Source organism: Aristolochia californica, unplaced genomic scaffold (assembly GCF_029961685.1).
Source record: "Aristolochia californica isolate CCGP_79_NKW_82.1479 unplaced genomic scaffold, dmAriCali1.0.hap1 SCAF_14, whole genome shotgun sequence".
In the NCBI taxonomy this organism is placed as follows: domain Eukaryota; kingdom Viridiplantae; phylum Streptophyta; class Magnoliopsida; order Piperales; family Aristolochiaceae; genus Aristolochia; species Aristolochia californica.
Genome location: NW_027181815.1, coordinates 978,474 through 1,001,390, shown reverse-complemented (window position 1 = coordinate 1,001,390; position 22,917 = coordinate 978,474). Strand labels below are relative to the sequence as shown.

The following is a 22,917-nucleotide window of genomic DNA, read 5'->3' as shown; positions in this document are numbered from 1 at the left end:
TGCAATAAGATCTTTTCATTTTAAATCATCCGATATGGTTGAAACAGTGAGTTTGTTAGGTTGATGACGAAATCTTGTCATTGCATTTCAGTGAAGCTTCAGTGTTATCGGATCTTCACCTCTTTTCACTTCGTTAACTTAAAATATAAGCTGTTATAGTGATGACTTCCGTGTCCGCCACTCCCAGTACCTATCTTTGTTAAAGCACTCCAAATCGAGCAAGCGCAAGACCATAGATGTAGCAGCTTTTGAGAGTTTCATGTTCATATGAATCACTAAGACGATACAACTACTTGACTAGAACTGGAAGAGTATCAAGTTTCTTAGCATCGTTTACTAATCGCTGAAAGACGATAAACAATAGATGACAGGTAACTGCATTTGAGCGGAAATAATAGTAGACAACCACACGTATCCAACGGCCAAATTGAAGATGTATACATATATCAAAATATATACAATTGTAGTCGAGCATCGACGAATGGGTAAACAAATGCATTCCTCGCTATACCCACATGCCTGCACAAAATCGGTGCCGACGATGGTTAATTCCTTCATTGCAGCAGGACACCAACCCTCTTCCCTAGAGTTAAACTTGCGCGGCGGCGCCACATGAACTACTGTCTTGGAAAGAAGACAGGCGCATTTTTTGGTGTTGAAGCATCCAAGAAATCTATTATCTGATCTGGGCGCTGACATGGATGTTCGGATCCAACTAACTTGAACGGTTTTCGCTCTTGAGTCTATTAATCTCGTCTTGAGCATTTATCAACCTGCGTTTCAACTAAATTATCAGGTATCTATATTTCAAAAGACGTACCTTGATAGATCTGGTCTCTGCAATCACCTCCCTTGCAAATCGGTGATCTCCAGTAGTAGCTCCCTTTCCCGTTCATGTGCTGCCTCCAGCTGCCAAAAAAAGATTTCGAATATGGGAATAAGATTTCCATAAGACAGGTCCAAACCTTAAATATCGGGTACAAGCTAAAAGCATAAAGAAGATCATGACGTTGGAGGAAACAAACGAAGCAAAGAATTGAAGTATATGGTACATCTAACTATAACTCACCAAAGACTTCTCTTGGAAGTCAACGTTGGTTCCCTGACTGGAACTGATATGCTTCATTGCATTTAGTATATGATCCTGTCAAAGAAATTAGACAAGCAAATAAACTGCCTACTTAAATAAGAGCACATAAGTCTCCCAGTAGATACTGAAATTCCATACCCTAAGAAGAATATTTGTCTGCAAGATAGTATGAAGATGAGTATAAATTGAAGATCCAAAAGAGGTTGATGTAGTAGCATCGGGTGGCAGTGAGGTATAAACTGCAGGAAGTTGAGATATAACCTGCATAATCAAACTACTCTTTTACAAGCCTTTGAAATGACAATGTCCGAAGACCATATTTGTTATAACGGTCCTGTTAAGGCCTCTGCTTGTTGTGCCTCCCTGGAGCCTGAAATGGATTTCTCAGGAATGGGCTATCTAAATTCACAACAATTTCCAAGTACAAACCTGCATACTGTGGCTTTTCTGAAGGATCGGAGCAGGAGCTGGAAGAGAAGATAGAACCACCTAAAAAGAAAGATTTGACAAGTTGTAACATAAGACCGAGAGGAAAAGACAGACAGCGATCATTATACCTTTTCAAGCTCAACATTCTCAGATGTCACTTTAAAACGTCCTCTTTGCTGGACAACTGGCCCCTTTGATTTCTCATCATGGTCAGAATTTGATGTCCCTGTAACACATAAGAGGTTGATGGACAAAGGAACTCAATACAGAGCGAGCTCAGAAGACAACAAAATAAATAATTGTGCGTTGATGGAAATAACATCAAGAAAGTTACAAGGAATTAAGAAATACAACACCTACTCTATACCTGATGATCTTGGAGCTTTTGGCAACATATCTAGAGGTGCATCCTCTACTCCATCACAAGTGCCAGTGGCTTGTATCTGAGATTGTTGCTTATCCCTAAATTAATCAAGATTACATTAGAAACAAAAGGTAACAAAAGCAGAACAAGATGAAATTACCTTAATGAAATCTATCAACAAGAGTTTATCTATAATAATACAATCTACAGCAAATGAATACAGGAATGCAAAGAGCTGTTAGATCAAGCTCTTGACAAGAAGATACTGAGGAAAACAGCCAGTCCATTCACTTTGTGAAACCCACCAAGGACTGAGAGCTCCAGAGAACATATGTTCCCGTTATTATCAATCACTGAATAAATGTGACTGGAAAGTCTAATCTCAAACCTTTCTCCTTTGCATGAAGAAGGACCAAGTTCTGCTGTTGTATGAGAAGGATTATTTGGAAGCGCCCTCTCAACATCTGCATGAGGAGCTGTACCATCTCGATGCTTGTCATTGCTCTCCTCACATCTCTCATTCAAGCCATTCTCCATGCCATTGCCTGAACAAGGTTTACGATTTGATATAACAACACTAAAATCATCTTCAGCTCCATTACAGTTTTCCCTGATGAATGAAAATGACAACCGTTATATTTGCTTTCAAAACTAGCTGAAGACAACTTGTCAAACCTAAAGGACACACGAGGAAGGACAAGAAATGAATGAGAAAAAGGAACGTTCTTCAATTTGTATACTTAAGATTGTTTGAAGAAGAAGGAACACGTGACTGAGAGGCTGTTGGCTTTGTCCGTGTCCTATCTTCATCTTCCTGCAAAATCCAACATCATTAAAACCTTAATTACCAGACAGATACCTTCCAGAAAGCAACATCAACAAGGTGAAGTTATACGCTCACTTTTTCCATGCCATAATCTTTTAATGAAACAACGGAGGAGCTTTGTGAATATTTACTGGGTGAATCAAGACCAGATAAAGAACTGGAGGAGCCTCCTTGTTCTTTGTCTGGAACAGCTTCATCATCCTGAATCTAACACAACAGTAGTCCAATCATGAATTCAGCATCTCTTAGAAGAACTTGTACTGTTAAAGTGACTTCTCAAGATTGTCAAGATAGAGGAAAGAATGCAAGAATTACCAACGAAGCCTGAGTCTTCATGTCTTCAATATTGAAGTTCCACCCGCTGATCCCTCGCTTGTATTCACTCTGCAGAGAGTTTTAAACAAAAGCATTAAAATCAGTAAATATGAAGCAATGGAGACTCAGATAAGAGAGAGACGGCCACAACAAAGACATAGCAGTCTGCATATTAGAACTTCCTTTCGATGGGCACATTATATCATACCTCCTGCTTTGGAGGGCCACAACGAAGATATAGAAGTGCAGATTAGAACTAATGAATCATGATGCAACTGATATTCTTCAAGTGCTTAGATAAACAAGTAGTTTCCTAACGTGTAGTCTAGCAAAATTCAGCCTATGAAGCACAAATAGGAAAACATTTGACAATATTTGAATGAAAAATTAAGAATCCACCTTTTAGGAGAAAAAATCTAATGGTCCAATTAAACTCTGTAAAATAAAGAAAAATGAAGAATTTTGAAGGAAGAAAGTGGAAGAAAAGAAAAAGAAAAGAAAGAAGAGAAAGAGAAGAGAAAGATAGAGCCATGTTGAAGATAAACTGATTGGTTAGTGGATCAGGTCGACCCCAAACCTCTTTTATCCATAACATAAGTGATTACAAGGCAAAAAGATAATAATGCCCCGATTCTAGTTATCTTACTTACAGCCATCAAACAGATACAAAAATGTAAAATTACATTGTTAAACATTTCTAAATCACATCTATCTAATTATAACTTTAGAACATAATAGCTTATAATAAAATTACCAAAATACCCTTAACCTTTAACACTACCCCTCAAACTGGAACATATATATCTACTAATCCCAGCTTGGAACAAAAATCAACAAATGGACATTTTCCAAAGACCAGTAAACAAATCTCCAACTTGATCAAAAGTCTTTACATACGTAGTAGTCACTTTACTGCTTAGCACTACATGAATAAAATGGCAATCTAGTTCGCTCATGAAACACTAGATTACTAGCAATAAGTATTACTACTTGGTTATTGCATTTTAGTTATGCAACAAGAGTTCATTTCCATAGAAGTGTTAACAGGTTTGGCACCCAACAATCCATGTTCACTCAATATGTCTATGAGTCTGTCACATATGTTTTGTGAGATAAAATCATACTTTTTTTTTTGCTTCTTGCCACTTCTACTCCCAAAAAATAATTTAGTGTACCAAAGTCTTTACTATTATATCATACTTCCTGCTTTGGAGGGCACATTCCTAAGTCATTTTGTTTCTCCACTTTCTACAGAAACACTAGCCAAGTAAGATTTCCAAATTTATCCTAGCATTTGTCGAAGAAATGATTAGATATACCTTGTCTTCCACTATCACTCCCACGTCCTCTACCTCCCATTCCTCCTCATCTACCCCTAGATGATTCAGATCTAGGAATAGAAGATATTAATGGCGGGGCATCAGAACCAGCAATTGTTTTACCATCTTCCACTGTTTCTACCTTAAGAACTCTGTTATACACTCTCTCCAATGTATGATCACCATCATCAGCCAGTATTTGTGCCCATATAGCATCACACTCTGGTCCTACCTTATCTAGAAATCTAATAACCTGAATCTGATTTTTCTTACTACGAGGCTTAGTAACATCAGTAGTAAAAGGACGAAAGGTGTTAATCTCTTCCAAAATGCCTTCCACCTCTATAAAGTATTGAGATACAGTTTTATCCCCCTGGATATACTAAAACATTTTGCATATAGCTCGTATATTCGTGACAAATTAGTTTCTTGTGAAAATAGCCGTCAAAGTATCCAAGAACTCTCTTGATATGTTATATAGCTCATAACCAGGTCACTTAGATTTTCCTCCATGTTGTTCACTATCCAAGTCATAACTTAATTATCTTCAACTTCCCAATAATCATTAGGAGGAATTAGGTGAACCTCACTCAAAAACTTTGCCTTTCTTTTCGCCTTAAGAAACATTTGAACAGGCATAGACAAATTAAAATAACTTCAGCCATTGAGCTTGGTAGAGGTTATATGAATAGTATGTGATTTCTTGGAATCTGAATTTCCTGAGCTTCTTGGGGGTGTAACTACGTCAACAGAGTCAGCCATTAACCAATTTCAAACTCTACAACACTAACTGGTATACAATTCAGATTCAAGATTATAAAAAATGCATTAGTATTAGGACACCCAAACTTCAGTCAATGCAGCTTCACTAATGCTATCCACTAATCCACAAAAACTAAAATTCCTAGTGGGTAATGAAAAGCTGACGGCAGCCCCGATGCTGATGACATAGGCAGACCCAGGTCTGTGAGATGTTCATAGGCAAGAATAGGGTAAAAGGAGCCCTAAAAACCCTCAAGAAGCATAAATATCATATAAAGTTGTTCAATTCAAAACACCAGCCACAGACCCTAGGTTTATGGCACAAATAAACAGAAAAATGTCTGATCCTTACCTTCAATCAGCAGCAGTTTTGTGAAATCCCCCTTCCTAGAAAACTTATAGACTTGAGGTGAAGACGATTCTCACTTAAAAACTCACAACAATCAAACCGATTGCTTTGATACCATGTAAAATAAAGAAAAAGGAAGAATTCTAGAAGAAGAAAGTGAGAGAAAAAAAAAGAAGAAAAGAGAAAAAGAAGAGAAGGGAAGAAGGAGAGAACCACATTGAAGAGATTGTTTGATTAGTAGATCAGGTCGATCTATAATCTCTTTTATTCATAAACTAAGTGATTACAAGGCAAAAAGACAATAATACGCACATTCTAGTTATCTCACTTACAGCCATCAAACAATAATAAACAAAAGTAAACTTTACATTTTTGTACATGTCTAATTCACCTCTATCTAATTATAACTTCAGAACATAATAGCCTATAGTAAAATTACCAAAATACACCTGACCTTTAACAAACTCTACAACAAAATTTACAAAAACCAAACCTGGGATAACTCCTCCTTTTTCCCATCAGGCATTTTCTTTTGTGCTAACATGTCAGCTTCCTTTAACTACAATCAAGATGGAAATGCTTATTTCAAAACATAAACCAACAAAGCATTCTGGTGAAAATGGCACATGATATTAAGTCACATGTTGGAACCAACCTTTAATGCTCTAAGACGATCGCCAAGGTTAGGCAATCCCTCAAGAAGTGCCCGCGCAATATAGTCATTAGATCTAGCTTTCTTGAAAAAGGAATGTTTTAGAAGCTTCTGTGCAGTAGGCCTTTTGGAAGGATCTTTTACCAAACACATAGCAATCATTTGCTTAAAAGACTAGGCAGAAACACCACCAAGAAAACAGAACTGTAAGCAAAGACCACTGACCACTATTGGAAAAGTTAAAACTTCAAATAAGCAGTCTGTAAATGATACCTTTGAAAACTTCCTATCCCTTTCATAGTCAAGACCAGGTGGTGCATTTTGCAAGGTCATAAGCAAAACCTGTTGTGGGCCATTTCTGTTAGATTTTATTAGTGCTAATGAAGTAATTGAACAAAGAGAAAATAAAATGAAATGCCTGCATACTTTCATTGGAGGATACTTTGAGAAAGGAGCATGACCATGAGCTAGTTCAAGAGCTGTTATTCCAAATGACCATATGTCTGCCCTGTAAAACAAAGTTCCAAAAGACATACACGTGTAATATTGAATGAGCCGGTCAAAGATGAGATAAAAAAAAAGATAGAATAAGTGAAAACCAAACTTGAAGTCGTATCCATGCAATTGTTCCATCACTTCAGGTGCCATCCTAGAAACAACAGGATGCATTTATGAGTAAGGACATCAAAGGTGAAGAAAGCAAGACCATATTCGGGCTAGCAAGAAAGATGTCAGAAATCTACCAGCAAGGTGTCCCAACAAAAGTATTTCTTGAGCGTTGCCTATCACCCGAATCAAAAAGGCAAGCAGAAACTCCAAAGTCTCCAAGCTTAATTGCTCCACGTGCATCAATTAGAATATTCCCAGCCTATATAGAAGAAGTCAAATGGATTGATAGCTATAATTCATGTGGCATTGAAAAATATTGTCTAATCAAGAAGCATGAAGAGCTATTGCGTTTATCATTCGTGATATCTGTCCCACACTCAAGAAAATTAGAGTGTAATCTAATATGATTGACCCACCAGATGCATCAATCCGATTCTTTAAAGCAATCAGAATTACCAGATATCTTACCTTAACATCTCGATGTATGTGACCATGATGATGAAGGTACTCTAAACCCTTCAGAACTTCACGTAAAATGGTTGCTATAACAACCTCCTCAAAACCATCAGGATAGGCAGCTTTCAATATGTGAAGACAAGAACCACCAGCGAGAAAGGGCATGACAACCCATAAGTTATGGTCTTTTACAAATGAACAGTGTGCCCTGAGAACATTAGGATGGTCCACCAGGATCATTGTTTGTGCCTCTCGAGAAATATTGCCCTGATGTAGACACGAAAAATTGTAGAGATGTCAGAAAATTATACTTGTAAAGAAATTTCTTCAAGACAATGTTATACAGCATATTCTCTTCTGGTCTTTGGATTAGAAAGACAAAAACTACTGTTATTTACATTGGAAAATGAAATTGAGTCCAAGTAAATCAGAACTCGCCTGGCACCAATTTGATAAATGCAACCTTACTTAAGTTTAAATGGTCGAATTAAACAAGAATATGCTATATAAATACAACTGTCAGAAGAGAATGTCCCCTCAAAGGTCTTAACACCTCTCATGTCTAGGTAGAGATTCATAAAATTACTCAATACAGAATGCATGAGAATAAAAGTGTTGTATGCTTGAGCAGCATATATGTTATGAAACACTAGTGGGTAATTTCTGCAACCTCTGTGTCGCACCAAGTAAAAAGGTATTTTCCTCTATTCTAAGTAGAAACAAATAAAATATATAACTATAGGGTACAAATGCAGCACATTTTCTATCAATATTTGCTACTGATGGTATCTAACCCGCTTTGCAGCATCATAAGCCATGATGAAAGATGATAACAGTCTACTGTATGGCTGTTTTTCAATATAAAATGTATAAGAATTGTTTTTGCTTGTGATAAAAAACTTACAATAACACGTTATAAATATTAATCCATAGCAAATATGAGCCTCAAGGCTCCGATCCAGTGAACATCTTAGCTCTTCTGTTCCCTAGCCAAGGATTTCCCTTCATATGCTTTGAACACAACACAAGTGTTTCTTCCAGAAGACATAAAATTTACAAGCTCAGTTTATCAGTGGTAGTTTGTATGCAGGTGACACGGATAATGTTCCGAATCTCACCTCAATATTGACTCATTAATGAAGGCTACAAAACAAGGAAGTGAACAAAATAAAGGACTACCACATTACTGAATTACGATAATTGAAAATCAGTAATGAATGTGGCACGTAGGTTCCATTTCCACTAGCTTTAGATGAAGAATAACAACCAATTAAGCTCTTGAGAACGTATGCCTTCTTCTCAATAAGGGAAATAATGTGAAAGGGAAGCTCTGCCACCAAGGAACTAAACGCATCTAACAAACTAACACAATTTCTTCGTACTGAGAGTAAAACAAGCAACCAGTCCTTAGATAGCGAGAATCCCATGCACATTGGTACGAGAGCAACTGAGCAGATCCCAGTCAAATCATCAAACAAACAGAGAGATACAAAGTCGTCTGAAACAGAATATTTCCCAGTACATTTTCCTAACAGACATTCCCACCTGGATTGCTGTACGCGTGGAGCATTAACCACAAACATAAGAAGGAAAAAGACACAAATTAAAAACCGGAGAAATGTACCAGATCGCTGTTATTCCTCTCGAAATCAAGAATCTTGATCGCAACAATCTCGTTCAAGGGGACGCAACGCGCACGATAAACTGATGCGCTAACTCCCTGCCCTATCTCTTCTAACAGTTCATAATCCTCTGCGCCAATCGGATACTTTCTCCGATCCAAGTCCACTTCCTCCGACGCGAATCTTCCCGAACTAAGCTTCTTAGACAACGACGACGACATCGCCTCCGAAAGCCTCCTTGATGCACTAACTTCTCAGATAAAGACCAAAGCACGGGATTCTCTTAGACAGGAACTCGTCATCAATTAGACAAACTCAGAGATATAAAGCAACAGCGAGCAAACGATATTGCAAAGCTAAATCCAAAACCACGTAACAAACCAAAAATTAGAACAAAAAAGAAAAAAAGAAAAAGCTCACCAGTTAGATGTTTATCCATGGCTGTGATACCAGCTAATCAACCAGAGCTGCTTGGAGTTGTTCGATTTGTCTAGATCGAGAATGGCGGAATACGGAAACGGGAGAAGAGGAAAAAATCGAGGAGAAGAGAAGAAAGGAAACAATAAACATGAAAAGGGAGGGAGATCGTGAGGTTTAGCGGGATTTGCTGGCCAAGGAGGGAGAGTCCTGAGCGTTCGGATCGGAGGGCGAGGTGACGGCAAACATTTGTATAGAGAAAGCGCGCCACATGGAGAAGGTGAAATATATAAAGCCGTTCTGTTAAAACCAAGAATTAAATAAAAGATTCAAAGACTAATATATACCTTGGGTGTTCTTACTTGTATACTCGGCAGCCAGGAATTACCTTTACGCACCCAGTGCCGTATAGAACGTCAAGGGACACGTGGCCGAAGCATGTAGCATCTAGTGACGTGTTAAATGATTTCCGAGGTTGGTCTGGTCACAAGAGTCAACAGTGATCGAAATACTTGGTAGGACATAAATGTCCTCTGCAAAATTCAGAATTTCGTTGAATCACAGCTGAGCCGGCCAGCAACTACTGGCTCCGGTTGGATACTGGTTCCAGCGAAAACAACCTTCAGTTAAGGCAGAGAATGTCAAGAAATTATTATCCTATTCCGAACCAACCCGATCCGGTTTTGACTTCCAGAAAAATAAACTATAACAGTACTTTTCTTCGAAGTCAAGGGTATTTAAGGAAATCTCAAGGCGAGGATATGGACTACGTAATAGTAGTAATTTTGGAAGTAGTGCTGTCCACGTGAAATCTGTTTGGGTATAGAAGGCACCATTTTGGGCAAGGAAAAGCAGCAAAAAGTACCAAAAAAGGGTAAATTACGGTTTCGGCAGAATCCTTCTGCTCCGTACCTCGCCTGCCGGCTGCCAAGCAACCTGTTCGGACTTCCGGACGTTAATCGGGAATCGACAGCAGGGCAAAAGGCGTTCTCGGTCTTCTCTCACGTGACTCCTCCACACTCGGTTTTTTTACAGAGAAACTCATCCCCCGCCCTGTTGCTGATGCCCCGGCTTCAACCCAATTAAGGGATTTTACGAGTTACGATTAACGACTCATGACAAGCAGAAATTTCTGGATGTATCAATTGAGACTTGCTACCAACAACAAGTATTGTATTAATTATTATGGGATCAATCTCAAAACCTGCATCTTTGGGTGGATCAATTCTTTTATCGAAACACTCCTTTTTTCCCGAGAAATCTGGACCATTTTAAAACCTTCAAGAAATGTCACAGGCTAGGACTGAAGAACCTCCACGAAATCCTCATAGCACTTGATTGAATTAAAAGTCTAACACGCATACTCAAGATCATCCACGAAATCCGCCTTCTCAGAAAACGAGACTAGAAATAAAGAAAGTGTTGTCGATCATCATGACTTGGGTTGACGATTCTTCATCAATCATCTCTTCAAATCGTCTTCAGGAAATTCAACAATAAGCCTTCTGAGGAAACCTCCCTCTCCAATTCAATATAATCACAAATAGTAACTTGTTTACAGGTAAATGAACTCATAAGAAGCATCACAACCCTGATCATGTATGGAATGAACTGGTCTTTTATTCATTAAGAAGGATGCATCTCTATGCTGCAACTTCAACCAACTTCTTTAGCTTCTTGTTACTCAATCTCTCCTCGTAAATGATATTGTTTTTGCATTCATATCTGTGTTACAAATCAAATAAAATCAAATCTGTCAGGAAATAGAAAATTTTAAGCAGTTGTTGCGGAAGGCCAGAGAGTTATAAATCGGACCTCGCTGGAATTGAGATCAAAGTGTTTAATCTCTGCCCCAGTCTAATGCAGTCTTTCTCCGTGCTTAGAACCTCTGTGAAGCAGAAGTATCTCCCGCTCGAATACTGGTCCTCCAACGCACGGATATGAACATCTGCAAGGAATTCCACATCCACAGAGGCAAGAACTCCATTTTCACACATCTGGGCTGCGCCTGTTGGAATCCAAATTAAGAAGAGGTTAATGTCGAATCAAATACATAATCAAGACTAACCGATATTTTGATATCTGATGGATTTGCACCTTTGAGAAAGGACATCGTCGGCCTCGGATTCAGGAGAGCAATGCCAGGGCCAAGCACCAAACCAGCATTGATTGACACCATGTTTACCATCCTGTCCATGGCTAAGGCCCAGGATGCCCTCTCCGAGAGTGTTTTTGCTAGTGGGTACCAGAGCTGCAGATTGGAGTAGAAGTATTATTAGATTCATAATTCTGGTTCCAAATTGAGGATAATCAATTTATTGAACAGCAGACTTTGAATGAGAAGAAATTCCATAGAAAGCTTAGGAATTGACACAAACCTTGAGCCGTTTGCAGAGTTCAGGATCACTCCATGACTTCTCATCCACTTCCTTCACCAAGCCAATGTTTTCTCTCCAGATAGCTGCTGCTAAAGAAGAAGAAAACACCATCTTCTCAACGCTGTGAACTTGAGCACATGCTTCCACAACATTGATTGCCCCTCTGACCTCCAAATCCACCGTCAGGTCCTAGCAAAAGCAAAACTATAATGAGCTTCTGACTCCCATAAATACTGTGAACAGGGACAGGATTTTCCCTTCCTGTAATCACAACCATCTGAATTACACAAGGAGAAAAAACACAAACATCATATGAATCCGGACTATCCAGAGAACAGAATAAAGCAGAGCAGTCCTCCAAAGCCTCAGTGATGCTGTGATAATCGAGCACATCCACAATAAAGACCTTTAGCCTCTTTTGGAAGAGACTCATCTCCTTAACTTTCGATATAATTTCACGGTTCCCTGCATCCAAAAGTAAAACAGAGAAGATCGCCTCTAAGAAACTAAGACGAATTGGAAGAAACACACGCTCAAAAATTCAAACAAACCGCCAACAGAACGTCTCTATGACTTACCATTTTTCTGAACTGCAGCATGAACCCAATACCCTCTGTTAACCAGCCCTTTGAGAATCCAAAAACCCACATAGGAAGAAGCGTCGAGAACGCAGACTGTAGGCTTTTGTTGTTGAACTTGAGGGCTTCCGGGATCAGTTTGTGAAGGAAGAAATGTCATGTTGAGGAAGCAATCAGAAGGGTATTTTTCTCATTTATTTTGCACTCCCTGTTTCTGCCTTCCCACGTTGCATTTGGAGCAGTAACAAGGGGCTCTTGCTATTTATAAATCTGCCCCTCCCGCTTTGCACAGGAGAAGGGGTGGTTAGGTGAGATTCAGGGGGGAAGGCTTCCCATCTACTCCCGCTTTGCCCACAGGAAGAGGTAAAGGTTTGAAAACGGAACGAACAATTTGGAGCCAAAGAGGGAAATGATGAATGATTATCATGTCAATGGGTTAAATGTTTAAGAGTATGAGAGCCTTATTTGTTATAAAAATTTTATTTGAAAAACAATAAAGAAGAAAACACTATATATAGAGGTAATCAAGTCTTAAACAAAAAGCATGTCCAATAGTTTCTTTCCTTCTTTTGTTTATGATACTAAAATAAGTTGCCTATTACACGGTTTTAGCAGAAATGATGTTGTATGACAAGAAGCATGTCCAATAGTTCTTTTGATGCCTAAGGTATATTCCATCAAAAGTAAACGGAGAACACACACACACACACACACACACACACACACACACACCTCAAAAGTTTATAGCTTGTACCTAACAATTGATTTAGTCTTTTTCGTTTTTTTTTTTTTAAAGAACATTCGTCACTGAAACAACCCTATAATACACAATTTCACAAAAATGTCTCGTACCCAGCAAAGGATTCATTCCGTAATTTCAGGATGACACTTTGGTATAAATAAGATTATAAACGATGGGCGAGACCTACCAGAGAAATACACATAAGAAAAAAATGTCCTCGTGAATAAAATTAATCCACAATAAATAGACCAAGTTACTTCTCCCTCATAGGTGGTGGATTTTTGTCTTCTCGATGTTTTAACTCTTGATTTAATTATGTAGATATTCTAGATGGGCAAAAAGAAAAAAAACTTTTTTCAGTGATTTATCGATTTAAATTACTACCTTTGAAATTGATTTAGTTCAAACAGACTGTAATCACACATGTTTGAAAAAATTGAAATGAATTTGCATAAAATGAGTTCTTATTACATTCTCAACCCACCTATGATTGACATGACCAGATTTCCCTTTCACTGGGACAACCATTACAATTGTCCACTACTGGCTGCTGATTCCTTTGGAAAAATGAACTTTCATTCTTACAAAATTTTATCTAAACAACAACAATGAAGTAAGCACCTCAAACGATCAAGTCTTAAACAAGTTCGAAGGGACCTGCACAAAAATAACTTTTAGTACATTTTATAACAAGAAATATCGGCACCCTTATGAACAGCTTGGTGTAGGATACATTTGTGCATAATCATCATATTACCTTCACATGATGTGGCATGATTTTGATGTCGAAAGGCACATGAAACCATGCTTCAGGATGGTACAAAAGGAAATTGTCCGGCTTACTAGTGTAGACATCAGCATATTGATGAATATTGTAAGAAAAAGCCGATTCTTGGCCACTATCAGTTAGGAAGGTTGCACCAAAAGAACTATTGAACATGTTTTTCATCACTAAACGTGTTTTTTGTCTTTCTTCATTCAGTTCCGCTAACAGCTCAAAATAGGTATCTCCTTTTGGACCATGAGTAGTAGTTGCATGCAATTTTCCAAGCAGTTCTTGTATAATGTGGAACTTAGCCTAGATCCAGACAAAGTAAATAAATGTAGTTAATAATAAATCCTTCAAAAACATATATATATATATATATTATCAAAACACTGTATTACTTTACTTGCTCAAGCATACCTGTTGGAGTCGATAATGGTCTTCATTTTGCACATTTATCTCATTCTGCATCAAGAAAGCATATGAAACAACAACCTATGATAACTTTTTTATTTTCTTAAAAGAAGCGCACTACAACTTAATTATCAAGACAAGTAGAGTTGGACATGGTTTCACTATAACCTCAGGTGACATGTAACCAAAATATCAAAATAGAAATGACATTACAAAGAAGCAACTGGCATATACTACTCTAGCATACATGGATACAATCTCTCATGTCTCAAAGTTATGTAAGAGATTATCTCTCAACCATTATGCTTTGACCAGAAAATTTGTTGCTTACACATTTTATATCTGGACTTCAGTAAGTCAAGATAACGATAGAATAGAAGTTTTTAAACAGCACAACGAAGAACAAAATATAGGAAAGATTTCATACTTCCAACTCATGAATGATAGCAGCAGTACGCCACCCAGCTTTTGAAGGTCCCCTTAAATCACTGAACAAATGATCACCAAAATAAATCACCTACAAGAAAATTGAATACTGAAGCTTTAGTGGTATAGTCAAATAATGATAAAAGCTATATATAAATACACATAAAATGTTGTTAAACAAATAAGATGCATTTCACAACATGTGAGGAAAAAAAAATTGATGAAACTACAAAAAAAATGCAGTTAGGGATCTCAAGAATTAGTTAGGAAGAGCTCGTTAGATGAGGCAAATATCCACATTATGTTTCCCAGGCTCTGGCATCCATATAGGCAGATCCAGATATTCCAGATACAATTTTTTTTATCTTGCATAAATACTGATGGTGGAGATTAAATCACTTTGGAAGGATTGCAAACAAGATCAGCAAAGAAGCACAAAACATTCAATACACAAGCATAGAAGCAGTCAAAAGTTAAGCAGATGTACAAGAAGCACCATGAAGAATGCAATGGGGAGGTAATTGACACTATGATTTAGCTAACCATTTAAATAAGAAGCATATTAATATTTGAGAAATAAAACATTAATTCAATTTAATACAAAGTTCTATACCCCAGCCCCCTTGAAATGATATCACAGGAACAGAGAACCAATAAAATCATCACAAGAGCAGCCAGTTAACAATAAAACATGAAATCCAAAAGGCTAAACCAAATTTTAAAATGAAGAGGTGACAAAAAAATAGAACAGCTAAAATTTTATCTTCCATCATATATTCTCATTTAAATCTGAAAAACGGGGATGAAGCAGACTTGGCCACTTCAGCAGGTCAAAGCCAAGGTTAGGTTTTAAGATATTGTTCTCTAAGATGCTGCCAAATAAGAACAGGATTTAACTCTGTGAGTAAACTGTTAGACCATGCAAGAGCATATAGATTCAGTACTATAAAAGTATGTGAAAGTCCCAAGAAATATAAAAGAACATGAAAAGACCCTCAAAAGAAAAAGAGCGAACATGGAACATAATGGCTCAATCATCAAGTTCCTACAAAATGAAAAACTCAGAATGGGGATATTCAAGGAAGAATATATGGCAGCTATGCAACTTCTAAAAAATATAAGCAAATGAACTTTTCCGTCAAACACAAGTAATACCTCTGGACCTTTCCACTTTGTGATTTCCAGGAATGATTTTAGACATCCATGGTAATATATTTGGTCTGGCAGCAAAGCCTCCACCTTCGAAAAAGTTAGTTTGTCCTTCTCAACATCATAGCACCTACAAGAATGTTTGAGGAGAACCAATAGCCCAAAAAAGAAAAACTAAGAAGGGATTCAACACAACGGATAATGAGCAAGAACAGGCCACAAGCAACTCTTATCAAGTAAATGAACTCACCTATATTGGAAAATAGATGCTTTTAGTCCTGAAGTACTTCTGGTGAGTTATTTAGAGAGCACATGTTTCATTCAAGAGGCTCAATTCATTTCCATCCGGGTTTAAAACATTTTCCTTTTCTTCATCTTTTCTTCTACTGGTCTGGCCATGTCAAGTTAAAGCATCTTGTGTTTCATCTATCATGAATTATGGGTGTTGCATGACTTTTCAATTTTTTGGACCCGCTGAATCCACACAAATTGTTCACCATACAGGACCCAAAACTCATACCTATCTCATGCAACCAGTTATATGTCAATTATTGTAACAATACAGTGTAAATTACTCTACACATATGCCGGTATTATCACATATTAACAACATGTAAGCTTAACAAGTCAACCAGCATATCAATAGAATCACACACATGTCCCTCGCTTCCGTTACTCCCATTACCCAACTCTAATCATGACATGGGGAAATACCACAATACCGCTGTCCGAAGGTTCTCAATGTCATTTCTACAATGTGGACCACAATACACTAGCTTGATACCAGACTGTTCATCGCATGTGAGACTAATGTAATGTGACCAAACGGAGACACTGAGCCCCTTTTTTGACATAGCCCATCCATGGAATGTGGGACCCAAGTGAGAGGCCTCATGTCAAATTAGAAGGGCCACTTTGTGGCGTACCTAATAAGCTCCCTACTAAGAGGCCTAACGTTATTCTAATATAGAAAAACATATTCCCAGTGTAGCCTAGGATCTCCAATCTGATATAAGAATTTATAATATTCTTCCATCATTTACCAGGCTAGCATTCGTAACATGACCTACCCATTTGATGTCAGACCACCAAGTAGGATGCACATTAGAATAACAGGTCCTAATTAGGACTATATTACACTTTTTTTTCTCTGTCTTACATGAATGGTACAGAATAACAGGCTTTAAACCAAAATTCCAGCCTCACTTTTAATATGGGCCCACTGACCAATACAGCAGACTTTTTTTAAAGTGATCCAACTCATCTTAATTTGGGGTCCCCTAGGATGGTGCCACATGAATAAGCAAAGCCACACTAAAGATTCAAGGACGTGTAATCATGATATGAGGAGTCCTAGGTACTTTTACAAATGATGAGCAAGCCCCATCAAACTAGCAGAGTTATAGCTAACATTAGAAGAGACAAAAGTATGCTTTGTACAGGGTATCTTTGTCTTTTTATATCAGAGTTAAACATACAAACCAAAAACATGGAAACTCGATCTTTTGATTTCTCATCAATCTGAGTTAAGTCTTGACCAAGTCAAAAAATTAAGCCTGGTTAATATACAAATAGGTATATCAAATTACTGACAGAAATTACAAGTACAAAAGTGTATACATATTTAAAAATAAATATTACAAAATACATGTATAAGTTTTTTAAAGTTTAGCATAATCATACATCACACATTTTTGAGTTTCGATATTTAAAACTTTTCAATGTGTGACTCATAATTAATTGCATAAATTTAACCTGAAAGATATTAATAATGTTAAATGAAGAACAAATAATCAAAAATGTTTATTTCTGATAACAAAATGGCTCTAGTGAGTTCCTCGTATTGACTTAGACCAGTAGTTATTTTGCACTGAATTTCCTAAACTCGGGTGAGTCTATGGAAAAACTCGATTGACTTAGAAACCTAATTTACAAAAATTACTTGATCATCCTAGTGAACTGACTTAATTCGGGCATGTCAGAGCAACTCATACAACTAGGATTCCACTAATATTCCAAGGGGATGTATGTAAATTTCACTAATAAAGAAGTTTATAACATTTGATAGTTGGGGGAATGAGCACAACAGGACCATTGTTAAACTATAAAGGAACATTCTGGCTCAATGCTATGATTTTTAAAAAAGAGAAGTTCTGACAAATACAGATTAGCAGTCTAGTATAAACAAGAGAAACCAAAAAAGGAGTAAGTTTAAGATCATACCTGAATGGGTGCTCAGATGTGTAGAATGTAGGCTTATTGGCATGAGCAATTACAACATCAAAGAGATCTCTCCAAGAGTCCCGAGTAGAAAGAGAGCCCTACTCAAGAAATTTTTAAGTAGCCAATCAGTTATAAGTTCCAACATTATCTAGATTGTGCCCATTTCCTTGACAATATATTCAAATATTTAAGATATTATCCATCAGTAATGAGGAACAGAATTCATGGCAGTTACTCAGCAATAATAAGATGAAGCAACCCTAAAAGCATGTTCTGCCAAGTAGACGAGTCAACCCTGTGATAGTCTTCATAGACTTGTCGCATTTTTTTAAGGTTTCAAGATTGATAGCAGAGCAGCACCATTTAAAAAAAAAAAGATTTATAGCGGAGGAAGAAGGTAGATAAGAGGAGAAGAAGTTGGAAATCTGGTGCAGGACAACTGATTTTTCTTGATGGAAAACTGACCTCCTTTACTTCTTGCTTTTAAGAAGAATTTCAATAAGAATCATTGACTGCTCTTTCTCTTCAGCAAGTACTTTTTACTAAAAATCCACATTACAACAGAGGAAGTGAATCCCACTAATTTAACCCACATGCAACTGATTATAATTAAAAACTCATTTTAATTCCAACTTGATTCCCTCCAGGCCCGTAACCAACTACTTAAAATGAAACAACTTAATCGAATCATCACCCACAATCCAATCCAATCATAAACATAGTGCTTAAACAGATGAACACAGTAATAATTAGGATCCCAACAACTTGCAATCAAGCTGAATCATATTAGATTCAATAATAAAAATCATAGCAACTTTCTACCAAGCCAAATTACATCTGATTCGACCAAATCAGAGTCAAATTGGTGAATCAGGCTTGGTCTGGACCAGCCTTACTCTAGAAGAACTAACCCAATCAATGTGAATTGTAAGATAAACACTCAAATAGCCTGGAGGAGAGCTCTTGCCTCAACCTCCATGGAATCACAATGACAAAGGAAAAAAAAACAATACAGATACTTCCCTCTGAGTCATGGACAACTCTGCCTCCCCTCATAAGGTTGGGGTTACCTCACAAGAAGCAAACTGATTTCAATAAAAGATATACAAAAGACACGATCCACCAAAATACATGACAACATGTGAACCATAGAGCCACACAGACAAAAAAAGTGGAGAAAAGGGCTGGGCATTAAAAGACCATTTTATGACTCAATTCTCATCACAAAAATTAAAAGAAGATAATAAATAAGCTCTAAAATAAGGTAATCACCTCAAGCATAAATCGCATCCCACCATCAACAAAATAATACGGAGAGTTTGTTAGGAGGAAAAGCTTCTTTCCCCTCTCTTTAAGCATTTCCAGGAAGCGCAAGAGTCGACCCTGGAGTATTTCAATACTGAGTCAAAAGCCTCAGAGACAAGACAAACAAAAGAAGTGTAACCACTGCATAACCAAGACTTTAGACTTCCTTAAATAAAGATACATGTATTTATCCAAACTATATTTTTTATGTCTTAACGACTTACATTTTTCATGAGATATCTTTGAGGATCAGAAAGAATTTCCCTGTGAACCAATCCACTTTGGTGAACATGTTGGATTGCATGATTGACATCTTGGTATACGTAGGAAGCATCAAAATCCAACTTGGCATCAACAAAATGCTGGACAATATCTGCAAGAAGACATGCCTATATGGCACCAAACAATTACAAACTTTAATACATATTCCATCATTTTCACATTCTACACTTCTACGGTACCCTCTATGATGACAGCTCCACTAGGACCATTTGATGGTATATCTAAGAGATATGGCATACAAATAATATATAAGCTAGAATAGTGTCATGACATACAGCTAATGCCATAACGTAGATGTATAAAAATTGCAGAAGGGACCCGGCACACATACATGCACCATGTTGAAGAAAACAAGGCAACAAATAAGATGTGCAAACTAGCTGAGCCTACAACCAAGACATGCTTGACAAGTTGAAAAGGGTGATGGGCTGTGATCCAGTAAAAAAATGTACACTGGCCTCAATAAATTATGCAGAAATTTGATATTTAATAGGTTTACGATAATGTTCTTTTATGCAAATTCACCCCTTACTACTATTACTAGACAACAGAATTAGCATTTTTGTTACACAACCCATTTCCAAAAAACTAAAAAAACAGAGAAAAAAATTGCATATGATGCTTTTTTTGTGCATGTCACATCAAAATAATATCAATTGACATGAAATCATAAAGTAACACCAAATGACAGTTAAGAATAATCAGAATCATAGAACCAGGCTCTACCTCACTGAAGCAAAAGAAATCCATTAAACAAACAAGCCCACGTGCTTGGTCACGACCTATATGTCGTGTCCCATATATTTCTTTTATTTCATGTCCATTGAGCTGGTTGCATGTGCCAAAAAAGAGAACAAAAAGAACAAAAAAATGGTATCAGTACAACATTTATTGCTCACTAGTCAGTCCAAAGATCAAAATAAGACAAGACAATAAGAAGAATTGACCAGATTCTTTAAACAGCCAGATGCAAACTTCTAAGAATACCCTAAGTTATTTTAATAGATTGATTGATCTATTTTTCCAAAAGAAACTAATGGTTGTTTTTAAAAAAAAATAAAAGTCAAGCTATAAAAATGAGAAAGAAACATGCGCTATGACTTTCTACTATTTAACAGCATAAAATCATTTTTCTTTCCACATTAAAAGTTGGATACATCAATCAACCCATATTTCTTTTATCAAGCTTTTTTTTCACAGAAAATCCCCATGCACCTTTATGAATGAACTACTTCTCTACATGATTAGCAACAGGAAACCAAGATCAAGGAGCTCAGATAACGCCAACAATGATAAGCTAACTTACCTTGCGGCGCCCAAAGAAGCAACTTCCAGGCTCAATAGATCCAAAGAAATCTAATTTCAAAAGACATCCTTTTAGTCTATCGTAGTATAAACCCCTGATAGGAAATGAGGGATCATACTTAAATTGTGAACAACTCTCTGGATACTTAAGCTGGAATGACAATCGGAACCACATTAGTCGTTCAACTATGGAAATGAAGTCAAGGAACATATAAAAAACATTATCATCAGCACAACACTGACCTCATTAACAAGGTGTTCCTTTGCAAGGTCATAGATCAAACTCTGCAAATTAGAAGAATAATGTGCCAATGTGTAATCGTAGTCAAATCCAAAGACTTGAATGCGGTCCAACCTGAGGTTCTTATTGACATATATCCCTAAAAACAATCAAAATTGGATAAATAACGACAAAAAGAAGATAAGATTTCAGTTAATATACGAGGAAACGCACGCACACACATTAGTAGAAAATGCAAATTTATACAACATCCGCTTATTTAATATACACAAGATAGCAATAAAGCAAACCTCTGGGATTCATCTTAGGCATTTCCTTCATAGCCACAGGAATATTTGGAAAGCACCGCTTTGCCGCATTGAATTCTTGCCGGATCCTCGCGATCTCGTCCTCGATGACAGAATCATCGCCTTCATATTTTGGGATTATCCCACACGAAGCTACTCCGGAGTGCAAGCTCCGTCGGTAAATTTCGAGTCCTAATCCTTGAAACCATAAGAAGGACGAGAAAAATGAAAAGAAATAGATTAACACTCCGTCGGCAACTTTTGAGTCTTTATCCTAGATAGCCCATAAAGAAATTAAAAAGAAAAAAAAAAAAAAGATAAATGAAGTAACACTCCATCGGCAAATAATGAGAGAATTGAAAAGAAAAACAACAAACAAAGTAACAGTTCCTCGGCAATTTCGACTTAAGAATGAGAAAATTGAAAGGAAGAAAATAAACGAAGTAACACTGTATCAGCAAACTTCACGTGCTAAGCCTAGAAAATCCATAAAAAGAAAGAATGAATAAATTGAAAAGAAAAAGATAAAAGGAAATAGGAAAACAAGAAGAAGAAGAGTAGAAGCTAACCATCTCGTACCGCTGGATTCAGGATACAGCGAGAGAATAATGGAAAGAGCCTCCAGCTGCGGGCCATTAGAGACGTCGGACAGCGTTTTCAGTTTTGCATTTCGAAGTATAAAGAAATACAAAAGGCAGAAGGAAGAAGGGCGGGAGATCTTTAGGGCTCTGTCGTGATACAAATCTATACATATATATAATAGCAGGGAGGCAGACCGACTTCCCATTCGCCCGTAATGTAACCGCTTTCCGACGACGTCGTTGTTTTATGGATTTCGGCGGTCCGCGGACGTCTTTTTTAGGCGGTGTCCATGAAGCTTCTCTATTGGCTGAATTAAAAATAGTGTAATCTCGAATATGATGCCCACAATGGCGGTGGAGTAAGAAAATTGTGAAAACATGGTAATTTATAAAATATATTAAACAATTATAATCTAATTACAAATAAATTAAATAAAATATTAACATAACTAAAACACTTGAAATTTTTTTGTGAGACTTGCTATTGTACAAGTCCACCGTGACAATTTTGGTTTTGTGAGATTTATTTTTGTGAGAGTCATGTGAAACTCGTTCATATTTGTTCTTCAAAAAAATTAATTAATTTGAGTAAATAATTTTTATTATTTAATTTAAAAATAACCTTCTATCATAAATTTGTTGTTTAACCAAAATTACCGTCTTTTATTTTATTTTTATCTTTTAAGGAAATTATTTTAATAATATAACACATAAATAAATATAAAATATATATTTATTTTTTATATATTAAATTAAAACTTGTTTATTGTTGATAAAACTACTACTTATACATATCAAAAGTTTATAATTGAATTGAAATTGGAGTTTCTATTTGTAGTTGAAAATACTATTATTTTATAATAGCTAGTGACTATTTAGGAGTGAGGTTAATACCCCCCGCCCCCGCCCCCCCCATCCCCCCCCAATTATTTTTTGGCCTGCATAATGCTACTCACTTGTATTAAACCTATTTTGTCTTTTTTTGTGAAACTTGATGAAATATCAACTAAAATTATGAAAAATACTAAAA

At 36.8% G+C, this 22,917-nt stretch overlaps 3 protein-coding genes across 3 annotated transcripts; all 3 read right to left on the bottom strand.

The window, feature by feature from the left end:
• Positions 1–371: 371 nt before the first annotated feature.
• LOC137950157 (serine/threonine-protein kinase BLUS1-like) lies at positions 372–9,322 on the bottom strand. The gene is made up of 20 exons (XM_068796539.1): positions 9,214–9,322; positions 8,796–9,043; positions 7,184–7,438; positions 6,850–6,974; positions 6,711–6,755; positions 6,533–6,614; positions 6,380–6,448; positions 6,110–6,280; positions 5,948–6,013; positions 3,025–3,093; positions 2,785–2,916; positions 2,624–2,697; positions 2,272–2,493; positions 1,887–1,981; positions 1,648–1,745; positions 1,520–1,579; positions 1,229–1,351; positions 1,070–1,144; positions 848–909; positions 372–773 (listed from the first exon to the last, which is right to left on the bottom strand). Exons 1-20 carry the CDS (start codon positions 9,230–9,232, stop codon positions 716–718), a joined length of 2,148 nt encoding a protein of 715 aa, XP_068652640.1. The 5' UTR covers positions 9,233–9,322; the 3' UTR covers positions 372–715.
• Positions 9,323–10,408: 1,086 nt separating this feature from the next.
• On the bottom strand, positions 10,409–12,551 carry LOC137950466 (cinnamoyl-CoA reductase-like SNL6). Its single transcript, XM_068796945.1, has 6 exons — positions 12,167–12,551; positions 11,896–12,053; positions 11,589–11,777; positions 11,308–11,461; positions 11,026–11,218; positions 10,409–10,935 (listed from the first exon to the last, which is right to left on the bottom strand). The coding sequence occupies exons 1-6, from the start codon at positions 12,324–12,326 to the stop codon at positions 10,854–10,856; spliced, it is 936 nt and encodes a 311-aa protein (XP_068653046.1). The 5' UTR covers positions 12,327–12,551; the 3' UTR covers positions 10,409–10,853.
• A 710-nt stretch (positions 12,552–13,261) lies between these two features.
• LOC137950425 (uncharacterized) lies at positions 13,262–22,056 on the bottom strand. The gene is made up of 13 exons (XM_068796880.1): positions 21,876–22,056; positions 21,310–21,504; positions 21,022–21,158; positions 20,780–20,929; positions 20,200–20,301; positions 19,416–19,580; positions 19,159–19,269; positions 17,887–17,984; positions 15,670–15,793; positions 14,516–14,605; positions 14,095–14,139; positions 13,666–13,986; positions 13,262–13,565 (listed from the first exon to the last, which is right to left on the bottom strand). The coding sequence occupies exons 1-13, from the start codon at positions 21,940–21,942 to the stop codon at positions 13,539–13,541; spliced, it is 1,632 nt and encodes a 543-aa protein (XP_068652981.1). The 5' UTR covers positions 21,943–22,056; the 3' UTR covers positions 13,262–13,538.
• Positions 22,057–22,917: the final 861 nt, after the last annotated feature.